General features: G+C 42.2%; 1 protein-coding gene across 2 annotated transcripts in view; it reads left to right on the forward strand.

The window, feature by feature from the left end:
• rras2 (RAS related 2) overlaps positions 1-18040 on the forward strand; it is a 56646-nt gene that overhangs the window by 32351 nt on the left and 6255 nt on the right. For both annotated transcript variants that reach the window (XM_055649893.1, XM_055649894.1), the window contains exons 2-4: positions 6445-6532; positions 8797-8899; positions 11365-11473. In XM_055649893.1, the coding sequence (XP_055505868.1) occupies positions 6445-6532; positions 8797-8899; positions 11365-11473 (300 nt within the window). The remainder of the gene's footprint in view (positions 1-6444; positions 6533-8796; positions 8900-11364; positions 11474-18040) is intronic.

Below are 18040 nucleotides of genomic sequence, written 5' to 3' on the forward strand. Positions count from 1 at the left end.
AAGTCCGTGCCGAACAACTTTTTTCCCTTAGTCCCACCTGCCTGCACTCATACCATAACCCTCCATTCCCTTCTCATCCATATGCCTATCCAATTTATTTTTAAATGATACCAACGAACCTGCCTCCACCACTTCCACTGGAAGCTCATTCCACACCGCTGGAATGAACTTCCAGTGGAAGTTGTGGAGGCAGGTTCGTTGCTTTGCAGCACTGACAAATAATTCTTAATACCTTAGTGGATATGGCCATGATGAAAACCCTAATCAAGTTGGTATATGAAATCTTCATATTTGGCTGCAAAACTCTGTGTAGTCAGCATCCTTGCAGTTTCACTCCTTGGTGGTTGCCCTTTCTCCCAGCGCACTGCTCAGATGCATGGCTACAATCCATAGAGGTGATTCTTAGGCAAATCTAACTTCTTGATCCTGTTTGGTGCATTTTTCAATCACCTTTGCTCTACATAATTTGTCAGTTATAAAGCTAAGCACAAAGTACAGGTGGAACTCAGCGGGTCAAATGCATCTATGGAAATGTTTGAGTCGGGACCCTTAAGACTGATAAAGAGTCACAGTAATTTGCTTTTTGCTCATGATTCCAGCATCTTGTCTCCATGTCAGTTTAATATTTTTTGTTGCTTGAAAGTGCCTGAATAAAATATGGACATTGAGAGGGATATCCATTCTTATTGGGACGACAGATGGCGCAATGGGCTAAGTGTTCGGCTGGCGACCGGAAGGTAGCCGGTTCGAATCCCGCTTGGAGTGCATACTGTCATTGTGTCCTTGGGGCAAGACACTTCACCCACCTTTGCCTGTGTGTAAATGTAATGTAATTATGTGAAGCACTTTGGGGTCAATGCAAGTTGACTAAAAATGTGCTATATAAATAAGATCATATTATATTATTATTATTGCCCTTGCAACCCAACCCCGTCCCAATACGCCCCATCTGCACCCCTAACCACCATCACCTGGCTGAGTTGCCAAAGAGAAATTATGGTTATCATTTCAGTTTATGTAGAGATCACTTAATCCCTGTCATCTGCTGACAGTATTATCTTAAAAATATTCACTACTTTGGAAGAGCATAATGCGCTGATTTGTTCTTTAAATATTGAAATATCACTATCACAAGAATACTTTATTAGCCAAGTATGTTTTGCAACATGTGAGGAATTTCATTTGCCAAATCAGTCATACAAATAAAAAGCAATAGAACACACAAAATACATTTTAACATAAACATCCACCACAGTGACTCCTCCACATTCCGCACTGTGATGGAAGGCGAAAAAACGTTCAATTCTCTTCCCTTCTATGTTCTCCTGCGGTCGGGGGCCTCTAGCCTTCCGGGACGATCTTGATTCTCATAGCCTGCGCCGTTTGGGCCCTCCGCATCGGTACGATCAGCTCCTGCATCTGGGGGATGTCAGCTCCCCGCACCGGCGATCGGACCCTGGGTCGGGGCAGGTCGAGCCTCCAGTTGGAGCCTCGACCAGTTGGGAGTTGATTGGCCTCTTCCGAGACTGCGAGCTCTTGATGGTAAGTCCGCAGGCCGCGGTTGGAACGATCCCAGGCAGTGGATCAGCTTCGATGTTACATCCACGACCCGTGGTGGGGCGCAAGTCAGTCCGAGAAGACCTCCAGCTCCATTGATGGTAGGCCGCAGATCGGCCGGAGATGCGACCTGCAAAACAATCGCATCTCTGGCATGGTAAGAAACTGAAAAAAAGTTTCCCCCTACCCCCCTCCCCTTCCCCCCATATAAAACAAACCGGAGAACATTTACACAAACTTTTAACACACACTAAAAATTAAAAAAAAAGACGAAAAAACAGACAGACTGTTGGTGGGGCTGGCAATTGTGTGGCACCCCTGGTGGGAACTAAGAGTGGCCGTTTTATATTACTAACTTCAGAAAATTGTTTTCTATGTACAGGAATCTGAAAATGAGATTTGAGTGATTCCTTTACATTTCTTTGTGTATTTCTGCTTCTGTTGAACATGGTTGTATAGCTGCTTTCACTCTCTGATCACATTGTGGTTTAGATTTGCTTAAATAAATTGCATGGATGTTTTCATTTAGGTTTTCTTTTGTGAGGCAAAATTATTTTGGAAGTTTCAGTAAAGAGGACGCTGCTCAACACCCAGCTTGAGATTAACTATTCCTTTGGTTCATGTTTCATTCGCAAGAAGAAGTAAAGAGGAAAGTGACAAATGTTTTGCTTATTAGCTGTTTCTTAAAGTTTTCATAAACTTCTCTTCAGTTTGGATATTTCTCCATGTTGTTTGTGCAGTCGATGCACTGCAAGCAGTGTATGTACCAGGATGTGGTTAGTTTAATAACACTCTTTTGGTGGCATTAGGTTGTTCGAAAACATTTTCATGTTACTCTTCCAATTTGCAATCACACTGCAGAAATTCCAGTATTTAGCCGAGTAGGGTTATGAAAGTGGTCTGTTGCAGGAAAAAACTGAACATTCTTCTTAATATGGTTACTAATTAAATTTGAGTTTTGTAGTTTTTTTATAGTTACATAGCACTGCACTGTTTGTGTTAACAGAGCAGCAAAAGTGGCACCTAAATCTATTCTGCTGTTGGCAAGAAGGGAATTATGCTGACTGCTGACTACCTTGTGCCAACTGAATTAATTCAGTTTGTAAAGATGAGAGATGTCATACGTATTACTTACTGTTCTATGAGTATGAGCATAAAGAACAGTTTGAAAATGCATTGCTTAAAAAAGCCCATAAATTGCAAATGAATGCCATTGCGGATTGAAAGTTATTACCATTTACCCACTACTGGTCTTGACTATTGAGTCGGTACAATCCTGGTGTGGAATGAGCCAGCTGTCAAGCAGTTGTCACAGTAGTTGGCTCAAAGACATGGTATGGACAGTGTGTAACTGGTCCATACCAGTTTTAATCAATGTGCTTTAGGATGTGTTACATAATAGTTGTGCTTGAATTGTGCAAGATGCAGGTTTGATTCCAAGCTTTGCTTGAAGTTAGACATATATTTTGTTTTTGATCATTTCACTTTGTATTTTGGGCCTACGTTTTTGATGCTGTCTTTCAATGGTCGATTTATGATAGAAGATCGACTTCTAAGACCAGCACTCAGTCGCCACGATTCTTGGAATACTAATATGTTCCACTTTTAATTTTAAATGGATGCTATACCAAAAGGAACATTAGCATGTGTTTGCAGTTGACCTTATGTCTTACATAGAAACATAGAAACATAGAAATTAGGTGCAGGAGTAGGCCATTCGGCCCTTCGAGCCTGCACCGCCATTCAATATGATCATGGCTGATCATCCAACTCAGTATCCCGTCTTCAAAGGCTTAAAGACAAATGAATACAATCTTAAAGGTCATTTTATTGTCACAGTGGTACAGTGAAATTTCAGTTACCATCCAGCCATACTAAGTGAAAAGCAACAAGACACACAGCCACATAAAATAAAAGTGAACATAAACATCCACCACATCGGCTCTCCACATTCCTCACTGTGATGGAAGGTATTAAAGCCCAATTCTCCTGCGGTCAGGGTTGTCGAACCATCCGCAGTCGGGGCCATCAAAGCTCTCACAGCCGGCGATCCGAAGCCCTCTCTTCAGGGTGATCAAAACTCCCGCGTCGGAACGGTCGAAGCTCTCCGCGGTTTAGAGCTCACGAATCGGTCTCTTAACCAGGGACCCCGGGCTCCACGATGTTAAAGTCCACAGGCCCACGGTTGGAGCTCTCCGCAGTCGATCCTCAGCAAAGGGATCGCCAGCTCCACGATGGTAAGTTCACGCTGCGCCCGCGGTTGAAGCCCGCGGGTCGGTCTCTAGGAAAGGCCGTGCCACTCCCCAATGTTAGGCCGCAGTGGGGACGGAGATACGATACGGAAAAAAAAATCTCTTCTCCATTGAGGTCAGAGATCGATGCATGATATTGCCAGGTTGGGAGAAAAGAATTGCTGAAAATAACCAGCATTTGTTTGTTTATGTACTTGGCTGGACTTTGTTATAAGCTTTTGAGAAATTAAATTGGATAAAATGTGCTGTTTGCATTTCTGGAGGAACTTAGCTGGTCAGGCAGCATCTGTGGCGGGGAAAGGACAGATGATTTTTCGGGCCAGGACTCTCCTTCAGACTAATGGAGTGGAGTTGTGGAGAGGTGGGGCAAGAAATGTCAAGTCATTGGTGGATTTAGGTGGGGAGGGATAACTAAGGAAGGAGAATGGGGTCTCTGAGCAGGGAGGGTTGGAAGATGAGCACATGGAGGAAGAGAAGAAAGGAACAGACTGACTGGGGAAATGGAAAGGAAGGGGGGGGGAACTGTGATGAGAAGGGATGGAGCTTATCTGAAATTGGAGAATTCATTGTTCATGCCAATGTTCAATGGATGTACAATCACAGTTTCAGGGACATTTTTTTGTGTTTAATTGTGTTGTACTGCTTTGAGGGATTGATGCGAGCATTGAACTTGAGATTTATTTTCCTTCAATGTTCATTTCACATGGCTTGATACCACAACTCAAATTGATAGAATTTGAAATTTGCTTCAACTATTTTGAAGAGACATTGTGAATATATTGAACTTCCTGTATAATTAAGCTAAATAAAAACAATGCTGGAAATACTTGGGCAGTTAGGCAGCATGTGAAGAAATAGTAACGGGCATTTCAGGTTGTAAACATTTTTATTTGTTTTCTTTCTCATTTGACTTAATCAATGCTGTTTGAAAGGAGAGAGAACTGCATTAACTGATTTAACATAATTAGTTGGTATTTTGTTGGTTCACAATGGTTCACAATGCTTGATCAATGGTGTTTTATCATTAATGTTTTATTATTATTAATGTTTAGTGCTAGTATTAATGTTTTAGTGTTTAGTATTAATGTTTAGTGTTTTCTGAGTCATTGGTAACTGTCACTGTATGTCATGTTGTTACTTGTGGGCGGAGCACCAAGGCAAATTCCTTGTATGTGAATACTTGGCCAATAAACTTACTTACTTTTAGTCGAACTAAGCTTTACATCCTTCGATGGTGGAACATGTTTGGCAAAATTGTGTGTGCTTCCCTCATCTTTATGAAGACTAAATTAAAGGCAGCTTTTGCAACAGGCTGTTGCCCTTCAGTTACGAGATTGGGAATATTGGCTGTATAGATCTAAGTAAAAAATAAATCTTATGTACTCTGATCAAAAATGTAGTTCATTTATCACTATCCCAAAGACCTTGTCTATCACATGAAATATTTAAGTTGAAAACTAGCATTTAACTTAATGACTTCATAACAATTTTTGATGCTGGCATTGCTGAAGGTGTGGTTTCCTTCCTGTGATTCATTTGGTGCGAGCTGTTACTCGGTTAGAATTCAGGAGACAGTTGCCATCCATTTTGCTGTGAAATATTAAATGTCTTTAACTGCAGTATTGGCAAAAACGTTGAAAACTCAACTTAAAAGTAAACAAAAATGTACAGTTTTGCTCATCATAGGAATATGATTGAGACAAGGATTGTGAGAGACTTTGAATAGACTGCTGTACATTTATTGCAGTCAGTTTGAGGGAAATAAATTGAATGCCATTCAGATGGTACATTGCAAAAATCCTGTGGTGTTTTGTCTTTTTGAAAATGCATTCAGGCTAAAATGATAAACATCTTATTTGCAAATTCATTAATTGTCTAAATTAATGAAAACATCCATGACTAAATTTCTCCCAGATTGTGATGATAAATAGCTTAAAAGGAAAAGTAATATGTAGTAGTTATCAGCCTGGCTTCTAGCAAGCTGCAGGAGTAAGTGCTGGGGATTATAACTGAGGGCTAGGACCTGGTCCTGCAGGAATGGAAGTGAAAGTGTAATCACCTCATTTAAGTATAAATGACTGGATCGAGCTATTTAAAAAAATAAAATAAAATAAGACTTTGGAACTTTGTACTTTGATTAGGGATGTATGACACATTCATCAAGATGCTTTGTAAACTGTACCACAATGTTGTAGTCAGAATATGTTGTTATTTTTAGTGCACCAAATTTGAAAGGACATCCAAAACGTTAGGGAGCATATCACATTAGTAGGACGATGAAGCATGTTGACGCTTGGAATAAGCAACTTGATGTTTGGGGATAGTTGTAAAATAGGAGCAGAGAAAGCAGGAGACATCAAACTTCTTAACATGGGCCTGGTAATTGATGACTGTGTTGTCAATATTACATGACCGTGGAGAATGAAAAGTAAAAGGCAGGATCAACCAAATATGCAGTCTCATTCCATGGTTGTGAGTGATGCAAAAACTTCAAACTTCTATCATATAAATTAAAATGTACAAAAAGTAAAATGGAGGTGTGGAGTGGGGGGGAAGGGTGGTGGGTAGGGGTGCTGATTGTTAGAATTCTGAACGTGAAAATAACACATTTTCTAAATCCTTTCTTCTTTCGCAGTCTTACTTTGTTACGGATTATGATCCAACAATTGAAGATTCCTATACCAAGCAGTGTGTTATTGATGACAGGGCAGCAAGATTGGATAGTAAGTATTCTGTTATCAGAGTTTAGTCCTTTGGGCTGTTCATGGAAAGGCCATCCTTAAGTTATCACTTTGAGACCTGCCTTGATTGATCATTCATAAATCACTTTAATTGGAATGAACTGGAGTTGCTGTCCTTCAGTGTATCCAGGCTCTAACGTACACAAACATTGAACATAGAACAGTGCAGCACAGGCCCTTCGGCCCACAATGTCTGCGCCAAACATGCTGCCAAGTTAAATTAATCTCATCTGTCTGAATGTGGTCCATATCCCTCCATTGCTTGCATTTAAATGGACATAGAGGACTGTGGTTGTCTCTGAACTGACAGTCTGGTTACAAGCTCCAGCTGGTTCCATTCCACCAACCTCTACCCATGACCGTGTAAAATCTTTTGGATTCTTCTCTTTGAAAGTTGCAATTAGCAGTTTCGCACTGATGATCTTTGCAAAGATTTTGCAATGGAATACAATGTTAATATCAGGGGGCCAACCTGTGCTGACTGATAGCAGGCAGTTTCCTAAGCCTCTGTCAACTACCAGTCGTGTGCACCTTGAATTAATTTAGGATATGCTGAAGGACATTTCTGTTCTGCCTCAGGACATTGAGGTTAGTTATGGAACATTGACTTGTTGAAGAGGGTCTACACAATATTTATGCTGAGGGATGATGTAGGAACAATCAGGGAAGAGCTGGTGAATATACTAAAGATTTTTCAAGGTCCTGGGGAGAGGTTGGTGGGCCGGAACTAGCTGGATTGCTCTTCCATTAAACAACCAGAAAGGGACATAAATAGTAGGGAAGTGATTCTGTACTTCATGTTTCAATTATTTGTTCATCAATGTATACTTAATTTTTCAAGTTTTCTGTTGTCTATTTGAATAACAAAATTTAAATCTCTGAACAAATGAGATATTTATTTATCTGAAATAAAAAGCCATTGACTGATGTGATATTAAATTCCTTTATTACAATGTGCATTAACTTAAAATATTTATTTTCATGTCAAAGGAGAAGGCTATTATGGCCCATTGACTCTATACCAGCTCCCAGAGAAATATGTTTTTTGCCTCTAATTTACCCAAATTCTCTCCATATTCCCATCAATTTCCCCCAGATTCTACACGCTTTGGAAGATTAGTGCCCTACTGTTCAGAGAAGAAACCAAAGCGTCTGGTGGGAACTTTCAAATTCGTTTGGAGATCGAGATTAAGATGCTGGAGCTGAAAAGCAACAGTTTAGTTTAGAGATGCAGCGCGGAAACAGGCCCTTCGGCCCACCGGGTCCACGCCCACCAACGATCCCCGCGCACTAATGCTATTCTGCACACACTAGGGCCAATTACACCAAGCCAATTAACCTACAAACCTGTACGTCTTTGGAGTGTGGGAGGAAGCCAGAGATCCCGGAGAAAACCCACGCAGTTCACTTGGAGAATGTACAAACCCCGTACAGACAGCACCTGTAGTCAGGATTGAACTCTGTGTCGGTGGCACTGTAAGGCAGGAACACTACCGCTACACCACAGTGCTGCCCTTTATTAGTTGCCCCACTGTGCCACTTATACCTCAGAGCCCCATTGGGCACCTGTTAGATGTGATGAGGAAGCTCAATCAATCCTCTACCTTTGGCAAAAATTGGGCTGTGTCCAGAATGATCTGGCCTGCAAACTGAGATGACCGAGGCTGCAATAAACACAATTGTCCTCCAGCACCAGTTTTGCTCAATGTTCCAGCATCTGCAGTTTCTCTTGTCCACACCTGGTTGAAATCAAACTTGTCCATACAGTTTACTGATGCCAATTTTGTGATTAGTAATTTGATTCATGCTTCCAGTGTTTATTGTACCAAAGAATTAGCTACTTTGAATTCATCTTGGCTCATTTCCTTTTACTAATTTGACATTCTTGAAAAATAGCACAAATTTCTACTATTTAGAAAAAAATAATAGAACTTGCTTTCTTAGACATTCCCAATGCATACAATTTCTGATTAAGGTCAAGATTAAGGAAACCTATTTTGTCTTGACAATTGAAATGTGGTAACTAATGATAATTATAGTTCATTTAAAAAGGAAAAAGCTGCAGATTCTGGAAATTAGGAAAGAAACCAATGCTGGAAATATTCAGTGAGTTAATCGGCATCTGTGGAGTGATGATGTGGAATCATTTATCAAGCCAATGATCCATCATTACAATTCGTGCACTTTGTATTTTGCCTGCTGCATGCTTTTTAATCACTCTTGTGAATTTTCCTTGTGTCATCTAGTTTTGGACACTGCAGGACAAGAAGAGTTTGGAGCCATGCGAGAGCAATACATGAGGACAGGGGAGGGGTTTCTGCTGGTCTTCTCTGTTACAGATAGAGGAAGGTATGTTTAAACACTGCATGGGAGAAAAATCACGTGATTTCCTTGGACTATAAAATTCAGTATTTTGTTGTAGGTATATTTATTGAACTACTGTCAAATCTTTCAATAGTTTAAGAGGATCCTAGGTTATATGGTGATATTGTGCCAAATTAAAGTTGCTTCAAGTTATTGTTTGTTTTACTTGATGCTTCAGGTAGTACAATGAACAGACGATCTTTGCCCCACTAACTAGTGATGCTCAATTGCAGTATAGGTGAAGGTACTCAAATTTAAATCTATGGTCATTGTGCGTGTCGGTTCATTCATGCTGTGATGTTCTGAAAGTTATTGTAAAGTCATTTAATTCCAAATGATGAAAATCATAAACTGTAGATGCTATAAACATTAAATAAAAATATGTAAAAAATAAAAAATGCTGGGAATACACACCAGATCAAGCTATGTCTGTGGAAAGAGAAATGGTCAACTTTTCAGGATATTTTAGAAAAAAGCCACAAAAACCTCCATTAAATCTTCAATCTCTCTCTTCTCCCACTCCCATGCAATAGTCAGCCTTTCCTTTGACAAGAGCTTCTCCATGTCCCTGACTTTTTGTGGTGAAATCTTCCAATCCAGGCTTAAAGCAGCAGAGAAACATTTTCTATATAGTCTGATTGTAAATACCAGCTAGCATTTAGCCTTGGAAACTCAAGAAATTCTCTGCCCTTGCATTCCCGGTGAAACAATGGTCATTATTGCCTATCGCCTGCTTGTCAGCTGTTTTAAGCTTTTATAAACCGTACATTAAGGCATTTGATTGTTTGTAATTTGAGTGTCGTTTTCAAAGGAGTGTTTGTATTTATTAAAATAGCCTCCTAGTCACTATCTGTCGATTCTGTGATTTCAAATGAACTGTTGCAGTATCTGGAGTACATTTTAACCCAGATCCTGGAAAAATGGGTCGAGTGGATGACCCTGCAATGGTGTGAAAAGTTCAGACTTCTCTTCTGTTTGACAAAAGATATGTGTGTTGACTGAGCAAGCTGCTACCTGGATCTTAGAGGTCACCTTAACAATGTATGAAACCGGGCATAATGGAAATGTGAGATGAATTTGGCAAATTAATGTTGTCTTAATTTAAATACGATCAAGGCAAGTAAGCTTGGTGTGTTCTACTTGTTCCTTTCCTGATTATAGTTGGTATGCGGAGCTGAACTGCATTAACCAGGGAACTCCCTACTTTGATATTTGATGAGCTCTGAACTTGGAACTGGTTAGATAACTTGGGTTTGCATTTTTGATTGGTTGCTTTTTACGTTGACTATGAATTGAAAATGGCTACCATTTAGCACTCTTTCCCTGACATTGCACCCATCAACTTCTCCTCGCCCCCAATATGCCTCCATTGAAGCAGCTGTGGACACCTTGATGAGAGGTGTTGAGCTGGTGGTTAATCTGAGTTTCCAGTTCCTTTATTCCAGGAGACAGACAGAGAGAGACAGACAGAGAGAGAGAGACAGAGAGAGACAGACAGACAGAGAGAGAGAGATAGAGAGAGAGAGAGAGACAGACAGAGAGAGAGAGACAGAGAGAGACATAGACAGAGAGAGACAGACGGAGAGAGACAGACTGAGACATAGACAGAGAGAGACAGACGGAGAGAGACAGACGGAGAGAGACAGACGGAGAGAGACAGACGGAGAGAGACAGACGGAGAGAGACAGAGGGAGAGAGACAGAGGGAGAGAGACAGAGGGAGAGAGACAGAGGGAGAGAGACAGAGGGAGAGAGACAGAGGGAGAGAGAGACAGAGGGAGAGAGAGAGACAGAGAGAGGGAGAGAGACAGAGGGAGAGAGACAGAGGGAGAGAGACAGAGGGGAGAGAGACAGAGGGAGAGAGACAGAGGGAGAGAGACAGAGAGAGAGAGACAGAGAGAGACAGAGAGGGACAGAGAGAGACGGAGACCGAGAGAGAGACCGAGTGAGAAACCGAGACACAGAGAGAGAGACAGAGAGAGAGGACACAGACAGACAGACAGACACACATGCAGACTCACACAGACACACTCACACACAGTTTTAATAAGTATATGATATGGATATGAAATCTGGAATAGTATTCCATTACTTTCTGGAAGTTAACAATCAACAATGAATGGTTTTTATTTAGTATTTTGAAGGCAATTTGCCTACAGGTCTTGCCTACACTGATGATATCAATTGGGGATAGACAAAATGTAGAGTATAATAAAGGAAGTAAACATTTAACATTTCTGTGCTCGAACATTGATGGCAGAGTGTCAAATGTGAACCACACAAGATGAACCGTGTTACAAATCTGGCAATGATCATTGATCATTTTCTTAGGTCGGGTTGACTGGTGTGAATCAACTTAATTTTTCTGAATTTATTTTTTCTGTTTGATGAAGTTTGATGAAGGACTCTTGTCAATTATATTAAAGATGTGCCACTTATCTTTCTTTACAGTTTTGAAGAAATTTACAAGTTCCAAAGACAGATCCTTCGAGTGAAGGATCGTGATGAATTCCCTATGATCCTTGTGGGTAACAAAGCTGACTTGGAACATCAAAGGCAGGTGAGCACCAGGAACTGACCTTGCTGGTTAGCAAAGACGACAAAAATAAAAGATCACTCCCGGGGTTATTGATTTTTTAGTTTTGACTGATGTGCAGCTTCCTGATAGATACAGAAATGTCAGGAGGATTGAAACCTACTCTGGTTAAAATGCGAAATGCTTTTTTATATGAAATCAATTCAATATTGGCAGTTTTTTGTCAGATTAAGTTTTGCTTTCCTCGTCTTATTTTACACTACAGGTGCACAACCTTTTATCCGAAAGCCTTGGGACCAGACACTTTTCGTAATTCAGAATTTTTCGGCTTTTGGAATGGAAGATTTTTAGCGTAGTGGTAGAGTGCTCGGCTCATATCCGCAAGGTCACGAGTTTGCGCCACGATCCCAGCAGTTACTCAATCGCAAGTTTGAGTCTTCAATTTAGTTTTTTCTTGCAGAATAGGAGAGAATAGGGAGGGTTAGGCTGGGATCATTCTCTGCGAGATGATCTTAGTGTGGGAGACAAGTGTAGGAGAGGTGTACTGACTGTGTGGGCAGAACTTTGGAAGTGATTGCCCACCATTCTCAAAAGCCGCTGTGTCTCCCTGTCCCTCCAACTCCAGAGGAATTCGTTCCCCGATGGGCCGCTACGGCGACAAGTGGCAGTTCGCCCACAGCCCGAGCTGCGGCCCCTCATCCGCAACCCGGGTTCCTTTGGAGTTGGAGCGGGGCTGGGCTAGAGTTGCTGCTGGCTGTGAGTCTCCGGGATCTCCGTGCTTGCAGTCAGTGTCCCGTTGGTCCTGACGTCTCCGGCCACCTCCCTGGAATGGAGCTGAGACTGGGAACTGTACCGCCCTTGCCCCCTCCCTCTGAAACTGCAAACAACCCCATTCTCCTGCTCACCTGCAAGGGCGGTACAGTTCCCAGCCTCAGCTCCTGTACAGGGGGGTGGCCGGAGACGTCACAGCCCGAGCTGCGCCCCCTCATCCGCAACCCGGTTTCCTCTGGAGTTGGAGCGGGGCTGGGCTAGAGTTGCTGCTGGCTGTGAGTCTCTGGGATCTCCGTGCTTGCAGTCGGTGTCCCGTTGGTCCTGACGTCTCCAGTCACCCCCTAGAATGGAGCTGAGACTGTGAACTGTACCGCCCTTACCCCCTCCCTCTGCAACTGCAAACAACCCCACAGTTCCCATTCTCAGCTCCTGCACAGGGGGGTGGCCGGAGACGTCACAGCCCGAGCTGCGCCCCCTCATCCGCAACCTCAAGACCAAGACGTACTTTGCACACCATCAGCTTCTGTCCCTACGGGGAGCGTGTTCCTCTGTAGTTGGAGCGGGGCTGGGCTGCTGCTGGCTGTGGGTCTCTGGGATCTCCGTGCTTGCAGTGGGCCTGGGGGTCGGTGTCCCGTTGGTCCTGACGTCTCCGGTGACTGGCACTGGCTCCGACGTGAAGACAGTGCAAAGCCCCCACGCCGGTGCAATGAGCGGGGAGCTGGAGAGGGGAGGGAAGGGGTCACACACATGGCCGGGAAGCAGAGGGGTGTAGGTGGGGTGAAACTGAAGGGAGCGACAATCTGCTGCTACCTGCCCGCTGAGTTAAAAAGTTGTGTATCGTGAGTCTAAAAACACTGTGTATCGTTAAAAACACTGTGTATCGTGAGTCTACCGTGGGAACTTTTTTAACTCAACGGGCAGGCAGCATCAGATTGTCAATTATTAACCTTCCCGCGCAATATACCCATACCTTCTCTTTTATGAATGGGGATTTAGTTCCCCTTTCTTCGAGGACTGACCGGAGGTTCCGCTGTCACCTCTGCGGGCCGCCCTCGGTGAACGTCTTCAAGGACCTTTTTTCAAGGACCGAAAAGATGTCCGCTATTCAGAGCTTTTCGTTATTTGGATCGTCGGCTAAAAGGTTGTGCACCTGTACTAACTTAATTTGGTTCCTAAGTCCTCAAAATATTGAGTTAACCTGCACCAACTTGCTGATAGAAATATTGTGATCTCAATTCTGAAAATTCAAAAAGCTATTTGATGTAAAGCTAAACATTAAAATATTTACAGAGGAGAAACAACTTTAACTCTTAACAAACGATGTCAATGACAGTTGTTTCTTACACCAGCTTTTCTAAAATGTACACTTTTTCTATTTTAGATTTGAGTACAGATGTAGATGTTTTGACTCTGACTGGTTGACATCAGCTTTTTTCAATAATTAAACAGTTCAGTCATTGTAAAAACTCATCTGGTTCACTCATTTCATTTTAAGATTGGCAATCTGCCATTGTGAGTTGGTTTAACACATATTTGAGATTAAAATAAATAAGATTCCTTTCAAATTTAGATTCCTTTAACATTTATTCCTTTCTAACCTTAACATCATTCTCAAAGGACACAAGTATCACGGATGATGTGTTCAAAGAATGATTTGCAATGGATGAGTTTTTGCTTTCTAATTGCATGTGTTTATGGGGCTCTGTTTTAGCAGTGCTGAAAGAAAAATCTTAAATTGATCTATTTTGACTTTTTGTGGCTGCGAACGGTAATGACATGAAGCTGGATAAGAAGGTTTCGAGGGATATGAGCCAAATGTAGACAAATGGGACTAGCTTAGATGGGGCACCTAGGTTGGCATGGACGAGTTGGGCTGAGGGACCTGCTTCTGTGCATTATTGCTTTACGACTCCAAAGCTCAGTAGCTCAATTATTTTAATTTTATTAAAAGACAAATTTACAGAAGGATAATATTTTGGTTTTTACTGAAAGGGTTTGTGCAATAGGCAGTGGTGTAATAAGGCAAGTTGGGTATACGAAAATATTAACTTAAACACTTGCCAAAAAAGCAATGAAGCTACTGTACCTTCATTGAAACAATGAATAATACTGGGAATTCTTGTATGGAGAACTGTGGCAATAGACAATAGTGCAGAAGTCGGTCCTTTGAGCCAGCACTGCCATTCACTGTGATCGTGGCTGATCATCCACAATCAGTACCCCGCTCCTGCCTTCTCCTACCATATCCCTTGACTGCTATCTTTGAGAGCTCTATCTAACTCTCTCTTGAAAGCATCCAGAGAATCGGCCTCCTCTGTCTTCTGAGACAGAGAATTCCACAGATTCACAACTCTCTGGGTGAAAAAGGTTTTCCTCCTCTCCGTTCTAAATGGCCAACCCCTTATTCTTAAACTATGGCCTCCGGTTCTCTGGATCATCTTCTCCAGGCTAACTGGTCTATAATTCCTTGTTTTCTCTCTCCCTCCTTTCTTAAAAAGTGGGATAACATTAGCTACCCTCCAATCCACAGGAACTGATCCGGAATCGAGAAAACATTGGAAAATGATCAACAACGTGTACACAATTTCTAGAGCCACTTCCTTAAGTACCCTGGGATGCAGACCATCAGGCTCTGGGGATTTATCAGCCTTCAGTCCTATCAGTCTACCCAACACCATTTCCTGCCTAATGTGAATTTTCTTCAGTTCCTCTGTCACTCTCGGTCCTCCGGCCACTAGTACATCTGGGAGATTGTTTGTGTCTTCCTTAGTGAAGACAGATCCAAAGTACCTGTTGAACTCATCTGCCATTTCTTTGTTCCCTATAATAAATTTTGCCTGTTTTTCTGTCTTCAAGGACCCACCCACTTTTTTTTTCCTCTTACATACGCAAATTTTTTTTTATCCTTCTTTTAACATATAACAATTACAGCACAAACAAGCCTTTACAAGTCCGTGCCGAACAAAAATTTATTTTCTTAGTCCTACCTGCCTGCACTCTACCATTTACATCCCATCTCATTTGCCTATCCAAATTTATATTCTTAGCTAGCTTACCTAGCTTACATCATCTTTTCTCCCTGTATTGCCTTGTTAGTCATCTTTTGTTGCTCTTTAAAAGTCTCCCAATCCTTTGCTTCCCCCTCATCTTTTCTATGTTATACTTCTCTTTTATTTTTATACTGTCATTGACTTCCCTTGTCAGCTGCGGTCGCCTCTTATTCCCCTTAGAATCTTTCTTCCTCTTTGGAATAAACTGATCCTGCACCTTCTGTATTATTCCCAGAAATACTTGTTATTCCACTGTCACCCCTACTGGGATCTCATTCCAGTCATCTTTGGCCAGCCTCATGCCTCCATAGTCCCCTTTGCTCAACTGTAATACTGACACCTCTGATTTTCCCTTCTCCTTCTCAAATTGTAGATTAAAACTTATTGTATTATGGTCACGACCTCCTAATGGCTCCTTTACCTTGAGTTCCCTTATCAAATCCAGTTCTTTGCACAACACTAAATCCAGTACAACCAGCTCTAAGAATCCACCTCGGAGGCACTCCACAAACGACCTTTCTTGGGATCCAGCACCAACCTGATTTTCCCAGTCTACCTGCATGTTGAAATCTCCCATAACTACCGTAGCATTACCTTTGCTACATGCCAATTTTAACTCTTGATACAACTTGCACCCTATATCCAGGCTACTGTTTGGGGGCTGTAGATAACTCCCTTTTAGGGTCTTTTTACCCTTGCAATTCCTCAGTTCTATCCCTACTGACTCCACATCTCCTGATTCTATGTCACCCCTCGCAAGGGACTGAATTTCATTCCTTCCCAACAGAGCTAGCCCACCTGTCTGTCTTTTCGATAGGACGTATGCCCCTGAATATTCAAGTCTGAATATCTGTCTGTCTGAAGACAGATGACTGACACCTGAATATTCAGTTCCCAGCCCTGGCCCTCTTGCAGCCATGTCTCTGTAATTCCCACAACATCATACTTGCCAATTTCTAACTGAGCCTCAAACTCATGCACTTTATTTCTTATGCTTATTTCTTATACAAGAATTCAATAGTTTCACTAGAGTTTGTATACATCAGGTCATTTTTTTTAGCATTATGTTAATTTTAAACTAATTTGTTTGGTCTGTTATTTAGGCACAGATATTTTTTTAAAGATTTGGGGTTGCTGGAGATGACTGTGAATGCCTCCTTTTTATAAGCTGTGCATCTTGTGCTCCATGCCGGGAGTGTTCTCAGGACACCGAACGAACCTTGTTATTATCATGCTGTCATGACACAGAACAATTTGTGCTTTTGAATATTAATAGTGCCTTGCATTGATGAGCTTGTTTGTCAGGAACCTTTTGACGTGTTGCAAGTTTGCTGAACAGCAGAAATACTCGTGTGCTTTAATGCAATTTGTTCTCATGGGTAGGCTGTCATGTTGAATAATTATGTGACAAGCATTATTAGAAATGCTGGGACTGGCAGCATTCCTGTTAACTGTAATCAGAGTGAACAGAAAACTGCAAGTCAGCTGATCAGCTCTGAGCATGATTACTTCATGGATTTCCGATCTAAGCTGCTGCAATCTGATGTAACTTTATACAATCACTTATCTTGCAAGCAATGTTTTCAAACAGAAGGCATCTTGTAAAAGGACAGTGCTTGTTGCTTTAATCTAATTTTATGTCAGAAGTAAAAGGAAGGCCCTAATATCCTTATAAACAAAGATAGTGATTCAATGTATTGTTTCAAGGAGGTGCAGGTACATGAAAAGGTTGGCCATTGATCACCCAAATTATTTAAAGTATTTCCATACATTTGCACAGTTTTGAGATCTTTTAGTTTAGAGATACAGTGTGGAAACGGGCCCATCGCCCAAGTCCATGCCAACCAATGGTCACCTGTACACTAGTTCTATCCTACACACTAGGGACAACTTACAGAGGCCAATTAACATACGAACCTGTGCGCCTTTAGTTTGTGGGATGAAACCGGAGCACCTGGAGGAAACCCACGTGGTCCCGGAGAACGTGCAAACTCTGTACAGACAGTGGCATAGTCAGGAATGAACCTGGGCGTCTGGTGCTGTGAGGCACCAACTCTACCACTGTGCCACCCATCCCCACTGGAACTTTGTCGATTCCTGAAATGGACATTGAGCTGTTGGTGCCATTCAATTATTTTTCTTGCCCATCTATTACGATGCAGGAAGCCTTGTCACCCACCATATCCTTGCTGGCTCTCAGTAGCAATTCCATCAGTCATGTTCCCTTTCTTATTTACAGTCCCTGCAATATCTTCTCGCAATACCTTTTGCCACCACCAGAGTTATCACAAAAATGTTAAGAATGACTAAAATACAATACAATACGGTTTATTTGTCACATTGCACATAAGTGCAAGTGAAATGAATATGTCAGCAGCGGTAGAATTATAAAGAACACACACAAAAACACAATAGAAATTGAACATAAACATCCACCACAGCATTCATCACTGTGGTGGAAGGCACACAATTTGGCCAGTCCTCCTCCATTTTCCCCCGTGGTCGGGACCTCAACCCTCCGCAGCCGTTGCTGCGGGCGTCCAGATGGTAAAAGGACAAGGTACAAGTCCAGGTAAGTCCAGAGTCGGCTCTTCCCCACCGGAGACCGCGGCTTTAAGTTGGTGTAGGCCGCAGGCCGGCGGTCGAAGATTTAAAGTCCCCACCGCGCTGCAGACAGAAGCACCGCAGACTGCAGGGCCGGCGGTCGAAGCTCCCCTCCAGGAGTGATGGTAAGTTCACGCCGGGCCCACGGTAGAAGTTGGCCGCGGGC

This window comes from Leucoraja erinacea, chromosome 18, assembly GCF_028641065.1.
Source record: "Leucoraja erinacea ecotype New England chromosome 18, Leri_hhj_1, whole genome shotgun sequence".
NCBI classification, from domain to species: Eukaryota; Metazoa; Chordata; class Chondrichthyes; order Rajiformes; family Rajidae; genus Leucoraja; species Leucoraja erinaceus.